Source organism: Monodon monoceros, unplaced genomic scaffold, assembly GCF_005190385.1.
Source record: "Monodon monoceros isolate NGI ecotype Baffin Bay Population unplaced genomic scaffold, NGI_Narwhal_1 Super_Scaffold_16, whole genome shotgun sequence".
NCBI lineage: Eukaryota > Metazoa > Chordata > Mammalia > Artiodactyla > Monodontidae > Monodon > Monodon monoceros.
This window is the reverse complement of record NW_021703772.1, coordinates 19364845-19386541: the sequence shown is the minus strand read 5'-3', so window position 1 is coordinate 19386541 and position 21697 is coordinate 19364845. Positions and strand designations below refer to the sequence as shown.

The 21697-nt window shown below is 52.6% G+C and overlaps 1 protein-coding gene across 1 annotated transcript; it reads left to right on the top strand.

Annotated features, from left to right (window-relative positions):
* The first annotated feature begins 9193 nt into the window (after positions 1–9193).
* On the top strand, positions 9194–19254 carry SLC11A1 (solute carrier family 11 member 1). Its single transcript, XM_029226042.1, has 15 exons — positions 9194–9266; positions 9780–9913; positions 10692–10814; positions 11110–11229; positions 12162–12268; positions 12712–12782; positions 13119–13186; positions 13367–13522; positions 14121–14279; positions 15672–15761; positions 15889–16008; positions 16447–16596; positions 17055–17128; positions 17542–17695; positions 17837–19254. The coding sequence occupies exons 1-15, from the start codon at positions 9260–9262 to the stop codon at positions 17942–17944; spliced, it is 1641 nt and encodes a 546-aa protein (XP_029081875.1). The 5' UTR covers positions 9194–9259; the 3' UTR covers positions 17945–19254.
* The last annotated feature ends 2443 nt before the right edge of the window (positions 19255–21697 follow it).

Sequence of the window (21697 nt, the reverse complement as noted above, 5' to 3'; positions counted from 1 at the left end):
AGGTAGAGAGGGCGGGGTCTTGAAGGGCCTCCTAGGCCCTGGCAAGTTCTCATCCATGGAGAACTGAAACCAAGGTTGACTCAGCCCAATGCACCCAGAATGTTCCCATAGAGATCTTGAGAGTTCCCTCCAGTTCCTGATACTCTGCCGCAGTGGGGAAGAGGGGACGGCAGTTAACATCCAAGCCACGGACATCCTTCCTCTGCTGAGCGCTCTTTTTTTTTTTTTTTTTAATGAATTTATTTATTTATTTATTTTTGGCTGCCTTGGGTCTTTGTTGCTGCGCGCAGGCTTTCTCTAGTTGCAGCGAGTGGGGGCTACTCTTCCTTGTGGTGCGCAGGCTTCTCATTGCGGTGGCTTCTCTTGTTGCAGAGCACGAACTCTAGGCACATGGGTTTCAGTAGTTGTGGCGCGTAGGCTCAGTAGTTGTGGCGCACGGGCTTGGTTGCTCCGCGGCATGTGGGATCTTCCTGGACCAGGGCTCAAACCCATGTCCCCTGCATTAGCAGGCAGATTCTTAACCACTGAGCCACCAGGGAAGCCCCTGCTGAGCGCTCTTGCATCAGGTGACTTGAGAAGGAGTCTGCCACTTCCCTGCCTGCTCTGTGACATCCATTTCAAGACCAGTTTGTTTTTAGATTGTATCACTTGTCCCCAGAACTCCTATGACCCCCCTCTCCTTGCTCCATAGTCCTAAGCTATATATGTCTCTGAACAAAGAAAAAACAAAGATTGAGCACTCGTGACATGCCAGGCACTGGACTAGGGTGTGGGGATGCTGTGGGGGTATCAAGACCAAGCCCCACCTGCATGACACAGAGTCCCTTCAGAAGGAAAGAGACATCAGCCAAGGCTCCCGTGGATGAATGTGTGAGTGTAGTCCATGCAAAGTGCTACCTGCGATATTAGAGTGTTTAATGCGACTTGATCTAGTGTTGAGAACCCAGGGAGGCAAAGGGAAGGGAATAGTAATAATAAGAGCAAGCCCTATGCAGCACTTACTATTCTAATCCCTCTACACATAAGTCATATGATTCTCACAATACCCCTATGAGGTGGGTTCTATTATTATACCCATTTTACAGATGAAGGAAAGGCTAAGGTCAAGGCCACGCAACTGGTTAATGGCAGAACCAGGATTTAGACCCAGGGAGCCTGGCTCAAGGCCATATGTGAATCTACTCTGATAAATAGATCAGAGGTGGCTCTCTGGAGACAGATCCCAGAACAGAGAAGAGTCATCTTCCTGCTTTAGATCCGTCCAGAGTAGCGTTGACTGTACACTGTCTTTCCCCTTCCCCAGGTACACAGACACTGCCCCATTCCCTACTGCATTTTCACCGACAGCTGCTTCAGTGCTTTGAATTGCCAGGGTAGACAGGGAAGGCATTGTGCTACGGGAGCATACAGTCTAGCCCTGGAGAAATCAAGGAAGACTTCCTGGAAGAGGTCACACCATAACTGAATCCTGAATGACGAGAGGCTGTTTGCCAGGCAGAGTTGTTTGAGGAGGAAGCAACATATGCCAAGGCATGGAGATGAGAGGGAGGGAGCATGGAATGTCTGAGCTACTGCAAGGGGTTCAAGACAAGATGGTCTTGTCCTGACAAGAACGCAACTAAAGTGTTGCCCTCTGTCTGGGAGCCTAAGAGGCCCTGGAAGTGGGTTAGGCAAATACTTGAATGCCTGCCTGTTTCTGCGCTTTTTCTTCCCACCAGAAGCCATAATACAAGCAAATAAACTAAGAGCAATGCTATAGATCAATGGAGCCCTAAAAAGAGAGTCTTACATTTTGACATTTGACAACAAAATTAAAAAACAGGGCTGATAATGCCCTTGGAAGGTGCAGATTTGACCTTCTGAATCTCTGTCGTGCTCCTCCCTTCTTTTGGTTAAATCTGCTGTTTCCCCAACACCAGCATTCCCGCTAAAACTCATTCTTGGGGACTTCCCTGGTGGTGCAGTGGTTAAGAATCCTCCTGCCAATGCAGGGGACACGGGTTTGAGCCCTGATCAAGGAAGATCCCACATGCCACCGAGCAACTAAGTCTGTGCACCACAGCTACTGAGTTTGTGTTCTAGAGCCCGTGAGCCACAACTACTGAGCCCGCGTACCACAACTACTGAAGCCGGCGCACCTAGAGCCTGTGCTCCACAAGAGAAACCACCGCAATGAGAAGCCTGCGCACCACAACCAAGAGTAGCCCCCGCTCGACACAACTGGAGAAAGCCCGTGCACAGCAACGAAGACCTAACGCAGCCATAAATAAATAAAATACGTTTTTTAAAAAACCATTCTTGTTTAGTTTGATCATTTCCCCATTTTGTTTTAAGATATATTGCATCAGAATTGTCCTTTGTTATTTTTTTAAATAAATTTATTTATTTTACTTATTTATTTTTGGCTGCATTGAGTCTTCGTTGCTGCATGCGGGCTTTCTCTAGTTGCAGTGAGCCGGGGCTACCCTTCATTGCAGTGGCTTCTCTTGTTGCAGAGCACGGGCTCTAGGCACGTGGGCTTCAGGAGTCGTGGCTCGTGTGCTCTAGAGTGCAGGCTCAGTAGTTGTGGTGCACGGGCTTAGTTGCTCCACGGCATGTGGGATCTTCCCGGACCAGGGCTCGAACCCGTGTCCCCTGCATTGGCAGGCGGATTCTTAACCACTGCGCCACCAGGGAAGCCCTGTCCTTTGTTATCTAATCATCACAAATGCCCCACGTTTGAGCTACGCTGCATCCAAAGCCTTTGGTGGATGAGACTGAGGATTAAACGACCACGTGCATCAATGTTTTTAACAGAAAATGTATTCGGAGTTCTGAAGAACTGACAGTGACCAATGACATTTTGGAACCCAATTTACAAAAGCAACTAACTGCGCCGTGCTAGGCGCATTTCTTGGGCCTCACACAAATGCTTCGGGGTATTTTCATCGCCCCTACCTCACAGGTGAGGACACTGAGGGCCTAAGAAACTTGCCCAAGTCATCGAGCTAGTAAGAAAGATTCACACCCAGGCCATTTGATTCCAGAGACTCCGACTCTGGTGGATTTTTTTTTTCTTTTGGCCACGCCACGTGGCTTGTGGGATCTTAGTTCCCCGACCAGGGATTGAACCCAGGCCCTCAGCAGTGAAAGCCCTGAGTCCTAAACACTGAACCACCAGGGAATTTCCCTGGTGGATTTTTTAAAAATCAATTTTATTAAAGTATAATATTCATTCAATAAGACTTTTCCTTCACTTTAAAAATTGAGATAATTGCAGATTCACACGTAGTTGTAGGAAATAATTCAGAGATCTCATGTACATTTTACCCACTTTGTCCCAATGGTAACATCTTGCAAAATGTTAATATAATATAATATTACAGGGACTTCCCTGGTGGCGCAGTGGTTAAGAATCTGCCTGCCAATGCAGGGGACACGGGTTCGATCCCTGGTCCAGGAAGATCCCACATGCCACGGAGCAACTAAGCCCGGGCGCCACAACTACTGAGCTTCTGCTCTAGAGCCTACGAGCCACTACTACTGAGCCCACGTGCCACATCTACTGAAGCCCATGTGCCTAGAGCCCATGCTCTGCAGCAAGAGAAGCCACTACAATGAAGACCCAATGCAGCCAAAAATAAATAGAATTAAATATTTTTTTTAAATTCAATATTAAAACCAGGATTTTTTCCACTTTTTTTGGTGGTAAAATATACATAAAATGTACCCTTTTAACCACAATTCTGCAACATTAAGTACATTCACATTATTGTACAACCAACAACCATCACCACCATCTGTTTCTGGAACATTTTTATCATCCCAGACAAAAACTCTGTACCCATTAAATAATAACTCCCCTTTCCCCCCCTTATCCCCTGGTCCCTGGTAATTATCATTCTACTTTCTGCCTTTATAAATTTGCCTCATATAAGTGGAATCAGACAAAATTTGTCCTTTTGTGACTGCTTATTTCAGTTAGCATAATGTTTTCAAGGTTCATCCATATGATAGCAATATATCAGAATTTCATTTCTTTTTAAGGCTGAATAATATTCCATTGTATGGATATACCACATTCATTTATTCATCTGTTGATGGACATTTGAGTGGTTTCCTCCTTTTGGCTATTGTGAAAAGTGTTGGTCTGAACACAGGTGTACAAGTATCTGTTTGAGTCTCCACTTTCAACACAACCAGGATAGAACTTCCCTGGTGGCTCAGTGGTTAAGAATCCGCCTGCCAATGCAGGGGACACGGATTCGATCCCCAGACCGGGAAGATCCCACGTGCTGCGGAGCAACTAAGCCCATGCGCCACAACTACTGAGCCTGTGCTCTAGAACCCATAAGCCACAACTACTGAGCCCACATCCTGCGACTACTGAAGCCCGCACGCCTAGAGCCCGTGTTCTGCAACAAGAGAAGCCACCGCAATGAGAAGCCTGTGCACCACAACGAAGAGTAGCCCCTGCTCGCCGCAACTAGAGAAAGCCCACACGCAGCAACGAAGACCCAATGCAGCCAAAAATTTTAAAAATTTAAAAAATAAAAAAGAATACAACCAGCATATTGACCTTAACAAAATGCACTGCTCTTTTTCAGATATCCCCAGTTTTACTTGTACTCATGTGTGTGTATTAAGTTCTGTACAGTTTGTCATATGTGTAGGTTTGTGTATCCTCCACCAAGGTCAAGGTACAGAACAGTTCCAATACCACAAGGATCCTTCAAGTTATCTTTTCAGAATCACACCTACATCCCTCTCCACCCCGGACCTCACCCATCTCTACTGGCTGCAACTTAGTAGCAAAAGGAAAAAAGTAGTAAATCTGACCTTCATTTCCAAAATTTTGTCATTGCAAAAATGTTATATAATGTAATAGTAAAACACGTAAACTTTTCAGATTGACTTTTTTCACGTAGCATGATTTCCTGGAGATTCATCCAAGTTACCGTGTGTATCTGCAGTAGTTTGTTCCTTTCACTGCTCAGTAGTAATCCGTGGTTTGAGCCACAGCTTGTCTTACCATTGTCCTGTTGAATGGCATCTAGGCTAATTCTAGTGTTTGGCTATTAGACATAAAGCTGCTATAAACATTCATATACAGGTTTTTGTATGAACACAAGTTTTAATTTCTCTGGGATAAATGTATACCATAGTATATGGTATGAGTACCATAGTATATTCTATGGTATGGATGTCCCGTAGTTCGGTTAACCATTCACCCGTTGAAGGATGGTATGGGTTGTTTCCAGTTTGAGCTATTATGAATAAAACTGCTCTAAATATTTGTGTACAGATTTTCGTGTGAACACGAGTCATCATTTCTCTGGGGGAAAAAAAAAGCCCAGGCGTGCAGTTGCTGAATCCTATGGGAGTTGCAGCTTTAATTTTATTTTTTTAAGATTTTTTTGATGTAGACCATTTTTAAAGTCTTTATTGAATTTGTACAATATTGCTTCTGCTTTATGGGCTTTTTTATGTTTGCTTGTTGTTTTGGCCGTGAGGCGTGTGAGATCCCAGCTCCCCAACCAGGGATCGAACCCACACTCCCTGCATTGGAAGGCGAAGTCTTAACCACTGGACCGCCAGGGAAGTTCCTGCATCTTTAATTTTTAAAGAAATTTCCAAACTATCTCCAGAGTGGCTGTACCATTTTACATTCCCACCAGCAACATATCAGTGATCGACCTAGTTTCTCCACATCCTCACCAACATTTGGTATTGGGACTATTTTTTATCTTAGCTATTCTGATAGTCGTGTAGTGATATCTTGTTATGATTTAATTTGCATTTTCCTAATGGCTAATGACGCTGAACATCTTTTCATATATTTGTTTGCTATCTGTACATCCTGTTTGGTGAAATGTGTGTTCATGACTTTTGCCCATTTCTTTTTTGTTTGGTGTTTTGTTTTGGATTGGTTTTTTTGACCACGCCGCGAGGCTTGGGGGAATCTCAGTTCCCTGACCAGGGATTGAACCCGGGCCACAGCAGTGAAAGCACTGAATCCTAACCACTACACCACCAGGGAACTCCCTGCCCATTTCTAATTGGATTGTTTGGGTTTTCACTCTTGAGTTTTAAGAGATTTCCCTATTTCTGGATACTGGTCTTTTGTCAGATATGTGGTTTGCAAATATTTTCTCTGAACCTTTATCTTGTCTCTTCATTCTCTTAACAGGGTCCTTCACAGAGCAAAAGTTTTTAATTTTGATGAGGACCAATTCATCATTTTTCCCTTTATAAATCATGCTTTTGTAAGTGTCAAGTCTAACGAATCTTTGTCTGGTTCTAGATCCTGAAGATTTTCTCCAATTTTTTTTTTTTTTTTTTTTTTTTTTGGCCTCGCCAAGTGGCTTGCGGATCTTCGTTCCCCAACCAGGAATGGAACCCAAGCCACGGCAGTGAAAGCGCTGAGTCCTAACCACTGGACCACCAGGGAATTCCCTCTCCTACTTTTTATCTAAAAGTTTTACAGTTTTAAATTTACATTTAAGTCTGTGATCCATTTTGAGCAAATTGGGTTTCATGTAATTTCACCGTGCGCATGCAGGATTTAGTATTAGTATTCAGCAACAACTCCAGATCCGAGGGGACTACTATGCAGATTTCTGGAGCTCTGGCTCATGTAGACACTCTGCCCAGAGACCTCTGCTCTTAACCGTTACACACACTGCCTCTTCTGTAAGGTAGAGGTTGTGGAGGGTGTTGATCAGTCATTAATCAGTTATACTCACCGAGTTCCTAACTATAGGGAAGGCCCCACAAAAGATGCAAAGAGGAAGACAGGATGCTGTCTTAGTCGGGTTTCTCCAGAGAAACAGAACCAATGAAAATATAGATGATAGATTAGATAGATAGATGATAGATAGATAGATAGATAATAAGGAACTGGGTCATGTGAGGATAGAGGCCAAGAATCTCTAGATTTGCAAGCTGGAGAGCCAATGGCATATATAATCCCAGTCCGAGTCTGAAGGCCTGAGAAACAGGTGGGCCGGTGGAGTAAGTTCTAGTCCGACCCAAGTCTGAAGACAGGAGAAGACCAGTGTCCCAGTTCAAAAGCAGTCCTCAGGGAGAGAGAACTCTCCCTTACTCAGCCTTTTGTTCTCTTCGGGTCTTCGACTGGTTGGATGACACACCATCAGGGAGGGAAATCAGACTTACTTAGTCTACCGATTAAAATTTTTTTTTTTTTTTTTTGCTGTATGCGGGCCTCTCACTGCTGTGGCCTCTCCCGTTGCGGAGCACAGTCTCCAGACGCGCAGGCCCAGCGGCCATGGCTCACGGGCCCAGCCGCTCCGCGGCATGTGGGATCTTCCCAGACCGGGGCACGAACCCATGTCCCCTGCATCGGCAGGCGGACTCTCAACCACTGCGCCACCAGGGAAGCCCTGATTAAAATATTAATCTCCTCCAAAAACACCCTCACAGACATACCCAGAATGTTTGACCAAATTACTGGGCACCCCATGGCCCAGTCAAACTGACACAAAAAACGAAACCATCACAGCATCCTACCTCAGCCCCACCCCACAGCCACCACCACGTGAGTCCAAGATAGCGACTGCAAACCTGTGTAAACCCTAGAGGTCAAGGATGGTGACCATACCTCGAGCAACCGGACTGCACAGCGAGCGACAAACCCCAGTGCAGTTCCCTCCTCTCTGACACGTCATTCACCCCCCTACCCGCACCCACATCTCTCCTGTTCCTCCAGCCTCCTCAATCAATGAGGAGCCAGGAGATTGGCTGCCTCCCCCTATCCTGGTTTCCTAAGCTTTGGCTCAAGTTTTTGACTCAACGTGGGGATACATCATATCCCAGATCAGGTCTGGATGTGAGAACCTGCCCCAATTTTCTCTGAGTCCTGAAGTTGCAGACTTTGGAGTTGGAAACCCCATGACAATTCAAGGTCTGAATCTTCTTGGCAGAAAAGAAAGGCTGCAGGGCATGGCAGGGAGAAGACTCTGAAGGAGGTAAGTGGGGGGATAAAGGAGCTGGCAGCTGGCAAGGAGAAGAGACTGGGAGCTGGAACGGTCTAGAGGTAATAGATTGGTCACCCTCAAGTGGAATCCAGCCCATAGAAATGTATGTTTAGATTACACAATATTTTCAAAAAATTTTAGCCTAGTATTCAAAAAGCATATGTTGCATACATTTTCCAGCATCCTTGACAAGTCAGAGGACATGATGACAGTGGACCCACATTTCCACATGACAGTTGTCTGGAACTCTGTAAGCATTGCCCTCTTTAGACAGAGTTTATGACCTTTGTTTTGCTACAGTCCACCACTCCGTATTACCGTACCCACCCACCCCCAGCTGAGGCTTGGTATCTTTTGTCATTCAGTGCTGAGCTGGCACTATTTTTCACTTTTTTTTTTTGGCTGCACTTGCGGCGACATGCGGAACTTCCCCGACCAGGGATCAAACCCGTGCCCCCTGCAGTGGAAGCACAGAGTCTTAACCACTAAATCACCAGGGAAGTCCAGAGCTGGCACTATTTTTCTCATTCCCAACCTGTCTCATAGTTCATCTTACCTGCCTGGCCTCCTTGAACACCTAAACTTTTAACCACTTAGCTAGTCTGAGCCCTTCCTTTAACAGAAGAAACAAGATCAGAGACAGGACATGATCTGGTGACAATGTCAAGTGGATCGGTGGCAGAACAAGGGCCAGAATTCCAGTGCCCCTTTCTTCTGAGGATCTCTTTGGCCTGAATCTTCAATGCATGTCCCTGTGGCAGTGCCTGGAAGGTCTTTTCCTCTGAGGCACTCAGTGGGAAACTGAGGTCGAGGTAGGCATCAGAACTCCCTTCCTCCCATTAGGCCAACCACTGGCCATGGGACTCAAGAATGAAAAGGAGAAGGGTCTGATTGTTTGTGCAGGGTGAGAGAAGGTGGAGGCAGGGGGCAGTCACGTGATCTAGACATGAATGCCCAAGTGGCAGGAAGTGTCTGAAATCAGAGCTAACTTGGGAGGCACAGAACTCGGGGTGTCTGGAAGGGAGCCAGAGGAGTTGTGGGACTCAGGCCAGGAGGGGAGCAAATGGCCATACTGTGGTCACCCAGACCCTTCCACCAGAGGTGGCCACTTCTGCCTTTGGAAAGTGTTTCACAACGCTCCGTGTGTGTGAGGACAGCCCAGCTCAGCTGAGGATGGGTAAGAGGGTGTGGACTCACACACTCACCAGCACCCAGAGAGGAAGCGTAGCCAGAAGGGCTGCCCAGCACATCACTTGTGCAGAGTGCCTGAGTCTGCGGTCCTCATGACAGGTGAGTGGCCCCCTCCAGGGACGGAGCCTGAATGGGGGTGGAGGGGGGAGTCAGGGGGGCAAGGACACCGGCCTGAGGCTGGGTTCTTCACATCCCCAAGGGCAGAGTGCCCCCTTGCCTCATCTCTGTGGATCTGGAACCCCTGGAGCCTCCTTGGCTGCTGGAGGTGGCAGGGATGAGGCCAAGGGGCACACACGGTGGGGCCAGCTTTCCCTCCTCAGAACCCATGTCCCTCTCCACATCCTCCGTGACGAGAGAGATCTGGGTCTGGGAATCTCTGCACTCACATGGAAGGAGGGTAATCACGAAGGCCCCACTTCTCACACATCTTCTGTAATGTTTGGTCCGGGGTGGAGGCGGTGGACCCAAGATGGGAGTCAAGGCCTCCTGTTCAGTTGGGCCTTCATTTCTCCACTTTGCCAAGAGGAGGTGTGGGAAGAGGACAGATGGCTTTAATCCTGGGCCACCAGAAACAGGCACATCACTCACCAAGGCTCATGGGGCCCCTTGCAGGTGACACAGGCCCCCCAAAGCTCAGCAGGACCAGATATGGCTCCATCTCCAGCCCACCCAACCCAGGGTTACAGCAAGAGCCTCCCGGAGGGACCTACCTGAGCAAGAAGATCCCCATCCCAGATGCAGAACCGGTGAGAATGCTGGAAACTTCCTGGGGTCTTTCGGGATGGACAAGACCGCATGGGATCTCACAGGGGGAGGGGGGTCCCTTCCAGCTCTGAGCAGCCGTGATGGACAACGCCAACCGCTGTCTCCCTGCTTCTGTCCCCAGTGCTTAGCTGGGGCACTTGATATTTGTCTAAAAATTATCAAGTGGCTTTCTAGATGCATCTCAGCTTTCCTAGGAAGGGAAAGGGACCTGGGGTGAATTCCGGTTGGAGCCTCAAGGGTTTGTTGTAACATTTAAGGAAAGGACGCAGACAAAGGCATCGGGAGACGTGGAGCTGAGAGACTATCACCCTGCATTCCCAGAAGCTTTAGCAGATGCCCAGGCTGCTGGGCCAACCCCCGGAATGGGGGTGGGGAGACCCTAGGCTCAGCGGACTCCAGAGAGGAGGCCCTGTGGTCTGAGAAGGGACTGGGCAGGGAGGCCTGACCCAGGAAAGCTCCCCTCTGGGCTCTGAGGATCTGCTGACTCAGGGCCTGCCCGAGGCAGGCTGGTCAAGTGTAGACCACAGAAGCTGACCGATCCAGAAAGCTGATCTGCCGTGACTCAGCAAATCCCGAGTTCCTCCCACCCCCTGTGCTCCACTACCCCCCACCCCAGGGTGGCAGCTCCAGGAATGGGGAATGGAGGGCAGGGCTGGCCAGCCTGGGCCCATGAGCCCAGAGGGGCTCACCTGGGGGCTGGCCATGGCCAGCGGCCCCCAAGCCTGTGTCCAAGACCCCTCACTCCACTTCCCTCCACAGGGCGCGTTCAGCCTGCGGAAGTTGTGGGCCTTCACGGGGCCCGGTTTCCTTATGAGCATTGCTTTCCTGGACCCAGGAAACATCGAGTCGGATCTTCAGGCTGGGGCTGTGGCTGGATTCAAAGTGATTGAGTCGGGGCACGGTGGGGAGGGGGTGACCAGGCTAAGTGGGTGGAGACCCCCAGCTTGCCACGTTTCCCCAGAGTGGCCTTCATGGCCAGCGTTCCTGGGAACAGGTGTTAAGATCAAATGGACCACAAAAGGGTCCCCAAACCAGCCCTGCGGGAGTGCGGGGGTGTCTTCTAGCTCCATCTCCCCAACTCACTCCCCAGAGGGTGTCCTTGGTTAGAGGGTCCCAGCAGCTCAGGGCTTATCAGACTGGTCCCTCTGGCTGACGGCCTCTCCCTGGCTTCTCACAGCTGCTCTGGGTACTGCTGTGGGCCACCGTGTTGGGCTTGCTCTGCCAGCGACTTGCTGCCCGGCTGGGCGTGGTGACAGGCAAGGACTTGGGCGAAGTCTGTCATCTCTACTACCCTAAGGTGAGCTTGGTGCACCTGGACAGGAAGCACCTGAAGAGGTGACTTGCCCAAGGTGAAAAACAGGTGGGCATTGGCTCGGGATAATCATTGGCTGGGGTGGGCACCGGGGACTTAGCCGTCAGTGTCCACGCAGGCCAACAGAAATCACGCCGCTAGATATTTCAAAGGTATCTAATGCAGGGATGCAGTCACAAAGGTGTTGAAAGAGCTTGAGGAGCAAGGGAAGGAGGTGTTACCCAGAGATCAGAAAGCTGCTGGACAGGAGCCCAGGGCCATCATTCGCACCCAAGCTTCTAGAAACATTGCCACCACTGCTGACTGGAGCCCATGTTGCCTGGTGCCCTTGCTGGTGCCAGCTCCAGAAGGGGGGGTGGGTAAAAATGATGTCTCCCTGCCTTTCCATTTCCTTTAACTATTTCCTACTGTTGACCTAAAAGAAATAGACTGCTAGATACTTCTCCAACAAAGATGGGTTTATTCAGGATCAGCAGAGAATCATAACTGGGGAGTCTGAAGCCATGGGGAGCCACGTGCAAGTCTCCGCACAGCAAAGGAAGGAGAACACTTTTATGGAGGGGAAAGGGAATTTGGGAGGCCGATAGTAAACAAAGAGTCCATGGCTTTTCAGTGGCTGAGTCCTTGCCGGGAATGAAGAGGAGTCTTTCTTCTTCCTGTTGGGCTCTGCTATCTTCGCAGGGCGTAGGAGCTTCCCCTTCTCATCTCCCAACTCTATTTAATTGAGGCTTCTGTTGATTAATTTTACACCATGAAAACCTAACTGGAAGCCCGCTGGCAAGGCAGACTTGCAAATGTAGTTTGCAGGCTTCCAGCCCAGGAGTAGAGAGCCAGGTACAGAAAGGTCAGTCAGTGTAGGTCTGAGACAACAGACAAATAATTGGTCCAGCCTTAATGACGGGATTACCTCCCCCTAGGTGCCCCGCACCCTTCTCTGGCTGACCATCGAGCTAGCCATCGTGGGCTCAGACATGCAGGAAGTCATTGGCACAGCTATTGCATTCAATCTGCTCTCAGCTGGACGGTACTCTGGAGGGGCCCCAGCTCTTCAGTCCAGGGCTGGGAACAGCGGGTTCTTCCTCCCCAGGCCTTCTATTTCCATGCGTCCATTTCATCCTCCAGTCACCTCTGACTCAGAGCTACTGCCCAATTTGCCAGATGGGGAAGTGGAGACCCAGATATGTAAAGTGACTTGTCTCAAATCACACAGATGTCAGTCACCATGCAGCCTTCAGGACTGCAGCCCCAAGCTCCCTACCACGCTGGTCCTCCACACAGCTTGGCCCTTCCTAGCGTGTATGTGCCATTTTCCCGTCTCTAGCACACTCCCACTCCCCTCTCCCTTAGCTGTCTGGGGCCACTTGAGTGCCTGCTCCCAGGAAGCCACATTCTACAGTCTCCAGCCCTGAGGAGGGAGTTCCAGACTCCTGGACCGGGCGGGGCTGACGCAGGCCACTCTGGTTTCAGAATCCCGCTCTGGGGCGGTGTCCTCATCACCATCGTGGACACATTCTTCTTCCTCTTCCTCGATAACTACGGTGGGTGCCTCTCATCCCATAGGGGACTTGGTGGGGGGGGACTGGCAATGAATGTAGGAGCTGATGCTCTGCTGAATTGGGAGAAGTGCTCCTAGCAGCCTCACTCTGACTGTATGGCCTTGAGCAAGTTACTTAGACTTCTGTTTCTTCATCTATAACACGTGGATAACAGCACAGGGGCCCCAGGGCTGTGGTGAGGCTTCACTGAGCGCTATATGTCAAGCACTTGGCACAGTGCCTGGAACAAAGTGCTCAGGATACCAGCCATTAATAATTGTTTATGTTATAATTTTGGTTGTTTGGTTTTTTGGTTCTGCCCCTTTGTTCTCCCCCTAGGGTTGCGGAAGCTGGAAGCCTTTTTTGGATTTCTTATTACCATTATGGCCTTGACCTTCGGCTATGAGGTGGGAAGCCGTACCAGTACCACGTCCCCACACCAAGGCCACCCCACTCTGCCCCATGCAGAGCCTGAGGGGAGCGGGGAGCGGACCTTAGCCATGCTCCCTAGTGGCCAGGGTTGGGGTGGAGGGTGAGAATGGCTGCTCAGGGGTGGGGTGGAGCCTGACCGAGGCTCCCCTCCACAGTATGTGGTGGCACGTCCTGCTCAGGGAGCACTTCTTCGGGACCTGTTCCTGCCCTCGTGCCCTGGCTGCGGCCAGCCCGAGCTGCTGCAGGCCGTGGGCATCATTGGCGCCATCATCATGCCCCACAACATCTACCTGCACTCAGCCCTGGTCAAGGTGAGCAGACTGGAGGGGAGGGAGACATGCTCTCTCCCTAAGGGCCACACCGGCTCCGCCCCCAAGGCTGGAGCCCCGCCCCTTTGGCTCCCAACTCTGTGAATTTAGGAGGGAAGTGAATCACTCTTTATTCAATATGTAATAATAGAGGGTCTACTGTGTGCTGGGAGCTGGAGGTCAGTGATGAAGAGACAGATAAGTCCTCTGCCTTCTTAGAGCATGCATTCTAGCAGGAGAGACAGACGATGGGCAAGTAAACAATAAAGGAAAGAAATGGATTGTGAAAGGTGCTCTGAAGGAAACAAAAAGGAGAAGTATGATGGAGAATGACTGAGGAGGGGGCTCCTTTAGAAAAGGAGTCAGCAAAGGCCTTTGAAACATGAAGGATGAGAAGGAAGACCAGGGGAGAAGAGATTCTAAGCAGAGGGACTGGCAAGTGCAAAGGCCCTGAGGCAGAAACAAAGGCCTATCCCAGACGGCCATGTAGGGGGCTTTAGAAAGAACTGGGGTTTGGGGGGAACATAGGTAGAGGTGTGAGGGTAGAGAATGTTGGGATGACTCAGGGACTTCGGTGCTTCCCTCCCTTTGACTTTCATAGTCTCGAGAGATAGACCGGACCCGCAGGGCAGACATCCGAGAAGCCAACATGTACTTCCTGATTGAAGCCGCCATCGCACTGTCTGTCTCCTTCTTCATCAACCTCTTTGTTGTGGCTGTCTTTGGTCAAGCCTTCTACCAGCAAACCAACCAGGCTGCGGTGAGGCACACCCCATACCCACATGCCCTTCAGGCTTTGCTGGGGACTCCAAAGAGTGCAGCTAAGCCCTTCGAGTCTCTGTCCTGTACTCCAGGCACTGGTAGGGGAGGGAGTCTGCGACCCTGGCCTCTGGCTGGGAGCCCCTTCCCCACCCCACTGGGGAGACACGCCACATGTAGGCTTGCACGTGGTCAGCCCCACGCCAGGGGCTACAAGGCACAGACGTCTAGGGGAGGTGACTGGGGGGAGGAGCTGAGTCTTGGAGGATCCAGCATTCCAGCTGCACCTTGAAGGATGGGCAGGATTTGCCCAGCAAACTGCAGGAAGGGCATTCTGGGAGGGGGCTGCCTGCCTAAGCACGAGCGTGGGGTCAGGAGTATGCAGACAGGCAATTTCTTTCCTTGGGTTTCTAGTGATTATCTTCATTATTAGTAGATAAACTGTCATTCATTCAGCAAAGATTTATTGAGCATTTATGTATCAGCCAGTGTCTTAGGCCCTAGGGATACAGCAGCCAATGATACAGAGACCTTGCCCTCTTGCAGATTAAATTCGGAGGCAGTGAGCAAACAGGAAACAAATCAACCAATCAGTTGATCGGTTTCAAAGGAAAATATGAACGATGTTGTAAAGGAAATAAAGGGGGTGATGAAACATAATTGGGGGTGTGGTGAGGGAGGGACTACTACATTAGGCCAGGTGGTCAGGAGAGGCCTCTTGGAGGAGGTGACATTTGAGCGGGCTCTGAAAGCGAAGGAGCCGGCCAGCTCCTCCCTGGCTCTCTGGGATCTGGGACTCTGCCTGTCTCAGTTTTTGAGTGAGTCTCTGTCCCAAGGCTCTAACAACTGCTAGCCAGTGTTGGGCGCTTACTGAACGCTGACGGGGTGGGGTGGGGATGGGACAGACTGGCCAAGCCTCCGGGGACATGGGCACTGCCACCGCCTTGCTGTGTGACATTGTGAGGTCATAGCCCTCCCTGGGTCTCTGCTCCTTAGCATAAGGAGAGAGGTCTAAATAGGGTGGCAAACCATAGTCACACATTGCCTTCGAGACCAGCCAAGTCACAGAGCTGTGGGAAGTGGGTCCCACGTAAGGGAGAAGGGCCTGTGGGGCAGCCTGAGTCCCTGCCGGCCAATTGTCTCTCTGTGGTAATGCCAGCTCTTACAATCCAAGAGCAGCTGGAAACCAGGGTCTCATGTTAAATCTTCTCAATTGTAAATGTCAACCAATTCACACTAAAGAAAAAAAAAATTTGTTAGTCACACAAAATATGTCTGGCTGGATTCAGCCCGCGGGCCACTAGTTTTCAATCCTTGGTCAAGGCTTGGAGGTCTCATTTTCCAACATTGAGTGTGCGCTTCACATCTCCTTCCTACTGCCCGGTGCCCGCAGTTCAACGTCTGTGCTCACAGCAGCCTCCACGACTACGCCAAGATCTTCCCCATGAACAACCTTACAGTGGCGGTGGACATTTACCAAGGAGTAAGCGCGAGGCAGGGCGGGTATGGAAGGGCTAGATCCAGCGGGGCTCCTCGCCACGTCCACCTCAGAGGTAGAGTCTGCGCGAGAAGGGGCGGACCCATGGCTCTGACCACAGTCCTCCCTCCAGGGCGTGATCCTGGGCTGCCTCTTTGGCCCCGCAGCCCTCTACATCTGGGCGGTGGGTCTGCTGGCCGCCGGGCAGAGCTCCACCATGACCGGCACCTACGCGGGACAGTTTGTGATGGAGGTGGGGCTGGGGCGGGCCGGGGCGGGCAGGGGACTGAGGGCAAGGCACACTACTCGGGGCTCGGACATCCGCTTCCTTGATCCTTAAGGCAGCCCAACGGGTGCCCTTATAAGCCCCATTTTACAGATGAGAAAACTGAGATTCAGCGAGATGAGGCCCGAAACTGCAAACCCAGAACTAATAGAAGCCTTTTCTCCAACACGGTTTAGTCTTCAGCAATCAGCTGTGGGAGGGGAACACCCCCTAAAGGAGGGGAACCCCCCCTAATTTCCCCCCATCTATCCCCTCACCACCAACTATGGACAGAGCTGCCCCCATTTCAAAGATGGAGAAACAGAGTGTTCCTCCAGGCATGAGATGGGCTGAGGGAGGATAGAGGGTCCCTCCCTTGGAACACAGTCCTGCACCCTGCCACCAAGGTGCCCACCCCCCCCCCAGGGCTTCCTGAAGCTGCGGTGGTCACGCTTCGCCCGAGTCCTGCTCACTCGCTCCTGCGCCATCCTGCCCACCATACTCGTGGCAGTCTTCAGGGACCTGCGGGACCTGTCAGGCCTCAACGACCTGCTCAACGTGCTACAGAGCCTGCTGGTGAGCCTGCGGGCCCTATCACCTCCTCCCGCTGTGGAGCCAGACAGGAACCACAGCAATCCCCCTACAGAGCCTCCCCTGCGTCCCAGGCGCTATTCTAAACACACCTTATCTACAGGCCTCATGTACTCTCCACAGCCACCCCGGGGGTAGGAACCACCACTAGTCCCATTTTGCAGATGAGAAAACTGATGCATGCAGTTAAGTGACCAGTGGCACAGCTGGGATACAAGCTCAGGCAGCCTGGGGCCAGAGCCCCCAAACACTCTCTCCTGCTTTCGAGCCCCTACAACCTTGGAAGGCATAGAGGTGGAGAAATTGAGGCTCAGAGTGGCTAGGAGACTTTCCCAAGGGTGCACAGTGAGGCAGAGGGTGACTGGAGCCCCGGCCTGCTCCTCCCCTCCTTACTGTATTCTAAGGGCAGGGTCCCTCAGCCCCCTCCTCCCGATTCTCCCCAGCTTCCCTTCGCTGTGCTGCCCATCCTCACGTTCACCAGCATGCCCGCCCTGATGCAGGAGTTTACCAATGGCCTGTGAGTACTCCCCAACCCCAGCACTGGACTTACATTACCACACTTGATCCTCACAACCACCAAGAGGTAGGAATTCCCATTATTCCCACTACCCAGATAAGGTCAGAGAGGTTAAGAAACTTGCCGAAGGTCACACAGCTAGCTAGCAAGTGGAGGAGCCAGGACTGGAATCCTGGGCCAGGGGCTGTTTCTAGAGCTTGAGCTCCTCCCCCTCACCTCAGACTCTGCTTTTGCCAAATCCTGCCAGTGTGGTGCCTGGAGGGCCCAGGAGGCAGAAGTTGGCCAGGGGTCTGCTCCAGGGCCCACAGCCCTGGGAAGCTGGCTTTGTGTATCCACCCCCCACCTTAGCTCCAGGCTGGCTGTGGGCACTGGAGGAGATGCAGCCAATCCTGAGCCTCCCTCTCGTCCCCAAGGGTGAGCAAGGCCTTCACTTCTTCCATCATGGTGCTCATCTGTGCCATCAACCTCTACTTTGTGGTCAGCTACTTGCCCAGCCTACCCCACCCTGCCTACTTCAGCCTTGTGGCACTGCTGGCCGCAGTCTACCTGGGCCTCACCACCTACCTGGTACTGTTGGGTCCGCGGGCGCCTTGGGGATGGGGGAGGCAAGGAGAAGAGACAACAGATGGAGGGCTTAGTGGGGGGATGCACTGGGGCTTCCCCCAAAGGTCTTGTCCTCTCCCCTACTCATGGTCACCCCTCCTCCAGACCTGGACCTGTCTCATCACCCATGGAGCCACCCTTCTGGCCCACGGTTCCCACCAACACTTTCTGTATGGGCTTCCTGAAGAGGATCAGGAGAAGACCTCTGGATGAGCTCCCACCCAGGGCATGGCCGAGGGTGTAACGAGTGGGGCAGACTGGCCTGCTGGACCAGTGGGGGTCGGGGGCCGTGTGTGGAGGCAGCAAGATGGAGTTCTGGAAGCAGGCCAACCCTGGTTCCCCTGGTTCCATAGGGACCTGCTGTCTCCTAGTTTGGACAAGTGATTAACCTCCGGATCTCAGTGTTCTCAACTACAAAATGGGGACACCAACCTTGCAGCGGAGGTAAATAAAGCACTTTAACACAGAGCCTGGCACTTGAGACTTAAAAAAAAGAAAATCATTCCTGAAGTATTTATTGAGCACCTATAGGAGTAACCTGACAGACCAACCCAATTGGGGGTGGGACACAGGCTCCAAACTGGTACTTTAAAAATAGAGTCTGAAAACGATAAATAAATGCTAATTCACTTCTTATCCAAAAGAGCAGGGAAATGGAAACAGGAAAGCACAAAATCCCTGAACCATCAAGAATAGTTCCCCTCCCCGAAGGTCTGCCTCGCTCCCACTCTCGCTGGAGTGGCCTCAGCCTTTCTGTTCCACCTGAAACCCCTTTTCCAGGCAGGAAAACAGAAGCGCGGTTCTCCCCTCTTAGGGCGCCAAGTCCTAAGGAACCGAAGAGTCGGTGCCTCTGAGGCCCAATTCCTTTGCCATCTCCCCAGGGGACCAGGCGGCCGGGACTCCCACGCCGCGCAGTTAACGCTCCCTGGGCGTTGACTCCCAGCTCCCCCTAGGGACAGGGACGATCCCGAGCGCCGGTACTCCCCGCCTCCAAAGAGGAGGAGGCTGTCACTCGGGCTTCGCGCCCGGGGGCCTCGGAATCCGCCCAGGCGGGAAGGTGGGGTGAGCTCTGTGGGCGGGGAACCACCTCGGCCGCAGGGAGCGGCCCGGCGCCCTTTCGCCCCTTGAAGGGGCTGCACTTTACAGACGCTCCCTGGGCTGTTTCTAGGCTCCCCCAAGTCCCTCCTGCCTCTTCCCGTCCCTCGGACCCCAGCCCCTGAGCTGTGGCGAGCGTCGGCGATGAGGGGCCGCCAGCCCTTTCCCCTAGATTGAGCTTGGAGTGGGCGCTGTGCCTGGAAGCACCCCCGATTTCCCGGGGATGCGGCGGGGCAGGCAGCTGGGCTCCGCGCTCTGGTTGAGGCGCTTGTTTATGAGAAGAATTTCCTCTTTCTTAAAAGGGCAACGAAACAAGTGGGGCCCTCTAAGAGGGACGGGATGGGACAGGTCTGGCTCACCCGAGCAACGGTGGAGGGGTACCTGGGCTAGAACGCCGCCCAACCTCCTTCTCCCGGCTTGTCCCTGGAGAAGATGGGGCCCCTGCGAACTGAAAGGGAGGATGAATGGGGGCCAGGTAGCGGAGAAACGGGAGACCCCTTTTTTGCTTCCCTGAGGTGCCCCCAGCTGTACCCCCTGCCCACCCCTCTGGTCAATTCTGTAGGCATTAGTTGGGCGCCAGCCCTGTGCTAGACCTGGGGAAGGGAGGCACAGTCTCGAATTAAAGATGTCAGCTCTCTAGGAGCTCACACTGGGTTGGGGGGAACCTAAGTAAATGACAACAAAACACTGACGATCCGAAGTGTGCGTCAGGCACACCTGCAACCGATGAGGCAAGGCCCACAGAAGATAAACTCCTGGACAATATTTTGAAAGCTGAATAGACATAGGGAGAGCAATCAAGGGAGAGATGAGCATGCCGGGAGTTGGGGTGGGGGGGTCAGTGTATGCAAAAGCTAGAGACTTGCAACCTTGTTGGGAGTTCCCCAGAAGAACGGGCAGGCTGGTCATACCAATAGGCAAGTCTGGAGCTTAGAACTTGGGGTAAAGGAAGGTGAGGAGGGGAGGGGACCAAAGGGCCAGCTAAGGGTTGCTCTGGGCCTGGGTAAGGCGTTAGCGATGAAGTCAGGCCAAGGTCAGTCATATCCGGACAGGGACGCCTCCAGCCCAAAAGGGCTGCTCCCTCCCCAGTAGCTCTGGTCCTCCCAGCCCCCAGGTTCAGATCTAACTAGATGTTTCTTCAGCCCCTCAGGCTGGGAGTGGCCTGACACATTTACTCTCCCCAGAAGCTTCCACCCACAACTCCATCCCCACAGACACCCCAGGCCCGGCACTGCACAGGCGTCCTGACTCACTCCGCATCCACCCCGCTCTGTCGGAATGTGCACCACGGTGTGTCTCGGAGCCTGGGAGGAGGGCATCCGGCCTTTCTGCTCGGCATTCCCCCTACCCACTTGCCTGGGTTGGACCCTTACCAACCCTATTTGGCAGAGAAGGAAGCTGAGGTGCTGGATGAACAAGACACTTGTCCATAATTGCCAGACGGACCCCGGCTGAGTCCTAGTGTTTCTCGACTCACAGTCCCCATGACTTTATCCGTCCTGGGGCGCAAACCTATGAAACAGATAAAAATAAACTATGCGGGTACGGCGACCCCCCCACCTGCTGTAGTAGAGAGGGTAGAAGGAGAGCAGCTGGGTGTGGACTCCCCTCTTTCCTGAGGAAACCCAAAGAACCCGCCCCACCTTACAGAACGCTTCCACTAGCAACTCTGTCCCCACAGACCCCAGACCCCCGCACTGCACGGGCGTCTGGGCTCACTCCGCATCCACTCCACCCCGGCGGAAAGTGCACCGCTGAGCGTGAGAAGAGGGCAGGTCTCGCTGGGAGGAGCGAAGGCTCGGAGGAGACGATGGAGGGTGAGGGGGGGGTAGGAGTAGGAGGTGAAGGGAATAGCGACGGGAGGGGGGCAGCAGTGCTGCCCAGTGCCCTATGCCCAGTGCCCTATCCCCGCGTTAGCTCCCCTGACCCTCAGTGGCACAGTCGGCCAGGTTCCAGCCTTCACAGAGGGAAAGACGAAGGGAGTGGAAAGCGAGCCGCCCTGCTCAGGCCAGGGGCGAGGCCCGGGGTTCACTCAGCCCTCCGCCGCACATTTCCTTTTGGGGTCGGCGCCGGCTGAGCATCCGGAGAGAATGCCGAGGCCCCGCCCCGGGGCCGTACCGAAGGGGAGGGGGCTCGGCGCGGCGACAGGAATCCAACCTCTGCCCCCGCCGGAGGGCGGGTCGAGTCGCTAGCTCGTCGGGACTCAGTTTCTTTATCTGTAAAATGGGTTAAAAAAACGGATTGTTCTGAGAAGTAAATGAGATGAGAGGCGCAGCCAAAGCGGGACCCAGACTAAGCGCTCGCCGCAAGTTGGCGATTATCGTGATTAAATGCAATGATGGCAGCCGGCCGGCGGCGTAGTAAGATGTTCCGGAAAAACCCGAACGAACTTTTTGGCTAACCCAATAGCAGAAGGGGGGGTCGTGGAGTCCACAGGATTCACAGCCTCTGACCACCTCCTCCCCGCCCTGCTGCCCAGCCCCGAAGCTGGCGCGCCTTTGGGCGAGCGCCGCTCCCCTCGCGGGGCCTCTCGCTCCCCGGCTCCCCCCTCCGCCCTGCCTGGAGGACGTGCGCCGCGTAAGCACCCTGCGGCCGGACGGGACTGGACGCGCCCGCCCCGCCCCGCCCCGCCCGGCGGGGGAAGGAAATGCTGAGGCGTGTTTGTCAATGCTTGGCGTTATGAATATTTTTAAAACGTGAACACAAAATAGTAACGGCAAATGGAAGGAACTTCATAAAAAAAACCACTCGCAAACCTCACCGCGCATCACACGGGAGTTTCCCTCGTGAAGAATCTGCGTGGAAACGCGGGCCCCGCGCCCGCCGGTGTGTCTGCACAGGCCCAGGTGGAGCGGGTGTTCAAGGTCCTCC